Raw genomic sequence first — 7,500 nt, 5'->3', positions numbered from 1 at the left:
AGTGCGCAGCATGGGGGATGGAGCACGATGGGGAGTGCGCAGCATGGGGGATGGAGCACGATGGGGAGTGCGCAGCATGGGGGATGGAGCACGATGGAGAGTGCGCAGCATGGGGGATGGAGCACAATGGGGAGTGCGCAGCATGGGGGATGGAGCACAATGGGGAGTGCGCAGCATGGGAGATGGAGCACGATGGGGGGTGCGCAGCATGGGGGATGGAGCACGTTTGGGAGTGCGCAGCATGGGGGATGGAGCACGATGGGGAGTGCGCAGCATGGGGGATGGAGCACGATGGGGAGTGCGCAGCATGGGGGATGGAGCACGATGGGGAGTGCGCAGCATGGGGGATGGAGCACGATGGGGAGTGCGCAGCATGGGGGATGGAGCACGATGGGGAGTGCGCAGCATGGGGGATGAAGCACGTTTGGGAGTGCGCAGCATGGGGGATGGAGCACGATGGGGAATGCGCAGCATGGGGGATGGAGCACGATGGGGGGTGCACACATCCCCCCAAAACACACACACACACACACACAGTCACACACGCGCTGCACAACACACCACACACACACTGGGAACCACAAACACTGCCCTACACAGACACCCACACACACAGACAACGCCGCACGCACACAACACCCAACACACAAACACCGCGGCACACACAAATATACGCACATACCGCACAACACACACATTGCACAAAACATACCTCCCCCCAAAACACACCCCACACCCACAACGCTACAGACACACAGCGCTCCACAAACAACGCAACACACGCAACACACAAACAACACCGCTCTCACCCCCCGCCACACCCAGATAACACCCAGAACATGTACAGCCCCTACACAAACACTTGGTAACTAACAACAACATCTATCTATCTATATATCATATATATCTATCTATATACAGTTAGGTCCAGAAATATTTCGACAGTGACACAAGTTTTGTTATTTTAGCTGTTTACAAAAACATGTTCAGAAATACAATTATATATATATATATATATATATATATATATATATATATATATATAAATATAATATGGGCTGAAAGTGCACACTCCCAGCTGCAATATGAGAGTTTTCACATCCAAATCGGAGAAAGGGTTTAGGAATCATAGCTCTGTAATGCATAGCCTCCTCTTTTTCAAGGGACCAAAAGTAATTGGACAAGGGACTCTAAGGGCTGCAATTAACTCTGAAGGTGTCTCCCTCGTTAACCTGTAATCAAGTAGTTAAAAGGTCTGGGGTTGATTACAGGTGTGTGGTTTTGCATTTGGAAGCTGTTGCTGTGACCAGACAACATGCGGTCTAAGGAACTCTCAATTGAGGTGAAGCAGAACATCCTGAGGCTGAAAAAAAAGAAAAAATCCATCAGAGAGATAGCAGACATGCTTGGAGTAGCAAAATCAACAGTCGGGTACATTCTGAGAAAAAAGGAATTGACTGGTGAGCTTGGGAACTCAAAAAGGCCTGGGCGTCCACGGATGACAACAGTGGTGGATGATCGCCGCATACTTTCTTTGGTGAAGAAGAACCCGTTCACAACATCAACTGAAGTCCAGAACACTCTCAGTGAAGTAGGTGTATCTGTCTCTAAGTCAACTGTAAAGAGAAGACTCCATGAAAGTAAATACAAAGGGTTCACATCTAGATGCAAACCATTCATCAATTCCAAAAATAGACAGGCCAGAGTTAAATTTGCTGAAAAACACCTCATTAAGTCAGCTCAGTTCTGGAAAAGTATTCTATGGACAGATGAGGCAAAGATCAACCTGTACCAGAATGATGGGAAGAAAAAAGTTTGGAGAAGAAAGGGAACGGCACATAATCCAAGGCACACCACATCCTCTGTAAAACATGGTGGAGGCAACGTGATGGCATGGGCATGCATGGCTTTCAATGGCACCGGGTCACTTGTGTTTATTGATGACATAACAGCAGACAAGAGTAGCCGGATGAATTCTGAAGTGTACCGGGATATACTTTCAGCCCAGATTCAGCCAAATGCCGCAAAGTTGATCGGACGGCGCTTCATAGTACAGATGGGCAATGACCCCAAGCATACAGCCAAAGCTACCCAGGAGTTCATGAGTATAAAAAAGTGGAACATTCTGCAATGGTTAAGTCAATCACCAGATCTTAACCCAATTGAGCATGCATTTCACTTGCTCAAATCCAGACTTAAGACGGAAAAACCCACAAACAAGCAAGACCTGAAGGCTGCGGCTGTAAAGGCCTGGCAAAGCATTAAGAAGGAGGAAACCCAGCGTTTGGTGATGTCAATGGGTTCCAGACTTAAGGCAGTGATTGCCTCCAAAGGATTCGCAACAAAATATTGAAAATAAAAATATTTTGTTTGGGTTTGGTTTATTTGTCCAATTACTTTTGACCTCCTAAAATGTGGAGTGTTTGTAAAGAAATGTGTACAATTCCTACAATTTCTATCAGATATTTTTGTTCAAACCTTCAAATTAAACGTTACAATCTGCACTTGAATTCTGTTGTAGAGGTTTCATTTCAAATCCAATGTGGTGGCATGCAGAGCCCAACTCGCGAAAATTGTGTCACTGTCCAAATATTTTTGGACCTAACTGTATATCATATCTATCTATCTATATATATCATATCTATCTATCTATATATATAACAAATATTATACATTAACTACGCAATACGTAAATTCTAGAATACCCGATGCGTAGAATCGGGCCACCTTCTAGTAATATATATATATATATATATATATATATATAAAAATTTTTGTTTAAAAGAACAGAAAGTTCTCAGTAGTTGATACCTTTTAATGGCTAACTGAAAAGATGGTAATAATTGCAAGCTTTCGAGACTACTCAGGTCTCTTCATCAGGCATGGTATAACAAAATCTGAAGAGTCACATATTTATACACAACAGGACTTAGAATAGTGAAAAATATGTCGCTGTCCAGTTGTGCGCGTTTCTTCAGAAGTGTCTTTAGTTCCATAAAGATGCGGTACATTCAGAAGTGTCTTTAGTTCCATAAAGATGCGGTACATTCAGAAGTGTCTTTAGTTCCATAAAGATGCGGTACATTCAGAAGTGTCTTTAGTTCCATAAAGATGCGGTACATTCAGAAGTGTCTTTAGTTCCATAAAGATGCGGTACATTCAGAAGTGTCTTTAGTTCCATAAAGATGCGGTACATTCAGAAGTGTCTTTAGTTCCATAAAGATGCGGTACATTCAGAAGTGTCTTTAGTTCCATAATGATGCGGGATATATTATATATATATATATATATATATATATATATATATATATATATATATACACACACATATACATACACATATATATATATATATATATATATATATGTGTATGTATATGTGTGTGTATATATATATATATATATATATATATATATATATATATATATATATATATATATATATATATATATATATATATATATATATATATATATATATATATATATATATATATATATATATATATATATATATATATATACACACACACACACACACACCGTATATATATATACACACACACACACAAAAAAAGATTTAGGTGTATACATAAATACATAATACATACACACACACACATATATACATACATATATATATATATATATTATATATATGCCATCCCTATCTATAGTTAGCATATGCACGGTTATTTAGGTCTCTGTGTCCAAAGAGCTGAGAGGTGAAACATCTGGACGCCCCAAGGACATGTGCTGATGACTGTCAGATGAAGTAGACGAGCGCTGCAGCTATAGTTACTATAATATGCAATCAATGGGTCAGTGCATGACTAAATTAATCAGAGGACGTCTAAATGAGAAGTTAGAGATGCTGCAGTTTCAGAGAAAGAAGATGTGACTTAATAATGTGATCACCATTTTACCAGTTACATAAGAGTGTGTTCACACCTATTGGAATTGAAGTGGAAAATGTCTACATTAAATCCAAGTGAAAAGCACCATCATTAAAATGCAGATAAAAAAAAATAAAAATCGATCTGCTCACCTTCCCAATCTTCTGTCGATCCCTTGGTAATCCTGGCTTGGTTAGGATATCTAGGATATCTGTATCCTTACTTCCAACTATTAACTGCTGAGACTTGTGACCGCTGCAGCCTGTGACTGACTGCAGGTTTCACATGTCCACACAACATGTTATGTGATATGCTGCAGATTCAAGAATCCACACTGCAGGTCAATTTCTGCATGGGAAATTTGCATATCATGTAAGATTTAAAGGGAATCTGTCACCAGGTTTTTGCCACCTAATCTGAGAGCAGCATAATGTAGGGGCAGAGATACTGATTCCAGCGATGTGTCACTTACTGGGCTGCTTAGTGTAGTTTTGATAAAATCACTGATTAATCAGTATTAGATTATGATTAGAAGACTACTTATCCTGCTGCAGGTAGTCCAGCATTTTCATGGGCTGTGTATAACTGCTAGATCTGCAGCAGAGAAAACATTGATTTTATCAAAATAATAGCAAACAGCTCAGTAAGTGACATCTCTGGAATCAGGGTTTCTGTCTCCACATTATGCTGCTCTCGGACGGGGGACCAAAAACCTGGTGACAGATTTCCTTTAATTAAATTCTTTAACTTTCCTGCTACTATTTTGTAGCAGGTTTTTCAATGTGAAAATCCAGACAGATCATTTAAACTTACATCATTATTTATACTTCAAAGCTGCACTCACTATTCTGCTGGTTGAATCACCATGTACATACATTACTTATCCTGTATGCATCCTCAATTACATCCTATATTACACTCCAGAGCTGCACTCACTATTCTGCTGGTGCAGTCACTGTGTACATACATTACTTATCTTGTACGATCCTCAATTACATCCTATATTACACTTCAGAGCTACACTTACTATTCTGATTATTATTGGTGAAAGACAGTAAGTTTGTGAACATACTACACAACCATTAGGAAAGCTGTCAAAAGAAAATGACATTTAGTTTAAAAGGAACCTTCCAGGTGCAATATGCACCCAGTACCACGAGCAGTTCTGAGTCATATTGCTAATCGCTGCCTAACCGTCCCTATATCTAGTAGCGTAGATAAAGAGATCTTTACAAAAAGGTATTTCTAATTATTTTTTATCATATGCTAATGAGGCCAGGGACTAGTCGCAAGGGCGTTAGTTCCCTTGGCTAGTCGACCCTTGTGGGCATGCTAATGCATGTGCAGCGTCAGAGGCATGGTCGCTCTCACCTCTGCTGCCACTGCTGGTTTTTGGCTCAGTGCGCATAATCAGAACATCCCCGGACTTCCAGTCATGCGCACTATGCCAGTTTGAAGCCGGGACGTGTACACCCAGCTTCATAGTACGCATAACTGGAAGTCCGGGACTTCTGATCATGAGCACTGAGCTGAAAACCAGCAGTGGCAGCCGAGAGGTGAGAGCGACCATGTCTCTGACGCTGCGCATTCATTAGCACGCCCACAGCAGTGTACTTACATTCTAAGGGGGCCGACTAGCCAGGGGAAGTAATGCCCTCGTGACTAGTCCCTGGCCTCATTAGTATATCATAAAGGATTTTAGAAATACTTAATCTAAAGATCTCTTTATCTATGCTAGTGTATACAGGAGCGGTTAAGCAGGGATTAGCAATATGCACCCAGAACTGCTCGTGGTTCTGGCTGCATATTGCTTCTGACAGGTTCACTTTAAATTAGTTTAGAATAGCCATAACTGCAACTAATATCAGAGAAAAAGCATTTTACTGATTATCAATTTTCCTGGCAAGTTTAGGGCAACTGTAGAGTAAAATTCCTTTGATCTTGCCCTTTGAAGATTCAGCGTGTGTAACGTTAGCGGCGCTCAGAAAGCTTTACCAGCGCAGGGAAACCATCCCATCCCCGTGAAGGTACAGGGGCCTCTTACCGCTGCTGTGGGCAGTCTCTGTGTGCAGGACACCGGCAGCCGCAGTTTCCAGTCCGTCTCACCGTCCAGCTGATCAGTGCGCAAAAAGCAAGACCCTGAGGAAACATTTCCACTTCAGTTAAAATTCCGCTTACATCTGTAATGTCTTCATGCAATATAATGGAAACTTCCAGACGCTCAACTAATCCCCCCATACACATTAGATTGCGTTAGACAGATGATTGTTAGGGGTACTTTGCACTTTGCGACATCGCTACTGCGATCTCGTCGGGGTCAAATCGAAAGGGATGCACATCCGGCGCCAGTAACGACGTCGCAACGTGTAAAGCCTAGAAGCACCGATAAACAATCGCAAAACCGTTGAAAATCGGTGATCTGTGCAGTGTCAGTCATTTCCATAATTTCGCTGCAGCGACAGGTACGATGTTGTTCCTCGTTCCTGCGGCAGCACACATCGCTGTGTATGAAGCCGCAGGAGCGAGGAACTTCTCCTTACCTGCGTCCCGCCTGCAATGAGGAAGGAAGAAGGTGGGTGGGATGTTTACGTCGCGCTCATCTCCGCCCCTCCTCTTCTATTGGCCGCCTGCCGTGTGACGTCGCTGTGACACCGCACTACCAGCCCCCTTAGGAAGGAGGCGGGTCGCCGGCCAGAGCGACGTCGCAGGGCAGGTAAGTGCGTGTGAAGCTGCCATAGTGATAATGTTCGCTACGGCAGCTATCACAAGATATCGCATCTGCGACAGGGGCGGGGACTATCGCGCTCGGCATCGCAACAATCGGCTAGCGATGTCGCAGAGTCCAAAGTACCCCTTAGACCAAGATCTACTTTCCTGGACTCCTTCATACAGAGGCACTGAGCATTCCCGGGTTCTCTATGAGAAAGTCATTGCCAGGATTCTCTATAGCCAGGCCTCATCTCGGGAAAAGCACATGAAATTGAGTAAGATGGATCATCTGTCGGGAAGAGTCGGGAGGTCCCCGTGAACTGATCCTGATGATATAGCTTGGGTTTCGCGCACTATACTATATTGTGTATACATACATGCATCATAGCACCCATACATCCAGCGCTAATAAAAATGTCAAATCAGAAAAACACTGTGGCAAGCGGAAGTCAGATATGATTGGTATGATCAGGTATGATACCTACTGTATCCTCACCTATCCCTTGTAGACTGTGAGCCCTCGCGGGCATGGTCCTTTCTCCTCCTGTACCAGTCTGTGCCTTGTATTGTTTATGATTATTGTACTTGTCCCTATTATGTACACCCCTTTCACATGTAAAGCGCCATGGAATTGATGGCGCTATAATAATAATAAATAATAATAAAATTGTAGTTTATTGCCATTTGGATAGAAATTAAGTCCGAAGTCTCTTCCATAAGTATAAGATAGAAAACTATAAACATACTATTCTAGAAATAGGATTCAGCTCCACAGATATCAAATCTTCATTACTGGTAAAGTTATAAAAGCATCTTTACATCCAGAGTAATTGCCATCAACAGAAACACAAACGCGTTTTTGGTCCACACCTTTTCCATGAGTAAAGCTGCTGTG

General features: G+C 42.4%; 1 protein-coding gene across 1 annotated transcript in view; it reads right to left on the bottom strand.

The window, feature by feature from the left end:
• The window catches only part of ATP9A (ATPase phospholipid transporting 9A (putative)), a 165,834-nt gene that overhangs the window by 113,047 nt on the left and 45,287 nt on the right, over positions 1-7,500 (bottom strand). Inside the window, exon 7 of the mRNA XM_075350592.1 lies at positions 5,941-6,035. Within this exon, the coding sequence (XP_075206707.1) occupies positions 5,941-6,035 (95 nt within the window). The remainder of the gene's footprint in view (positions 1-5,940; positions 6,036-7,500) is intronic.

This window comes from Anomaloglossus baeobatrachus, chromosome 5 (assembly GCF_048569485.1).
Source record: "Anomaloglossus baeobatrachus isolate aAnoBae1 chromosome 5, aAnoBae1.hap1, whole genome shotgun sequence".
Lineage (NCBI taxonomy): Eukaryota > Metazoa > Chordata > Amphibia > Anura > Aromobatidae > Anomaloglossus > Anomaloglossus baeobatrachus.
This window is presented reverse-complemented; position numbering and strand designations above follow the sequence as displayed.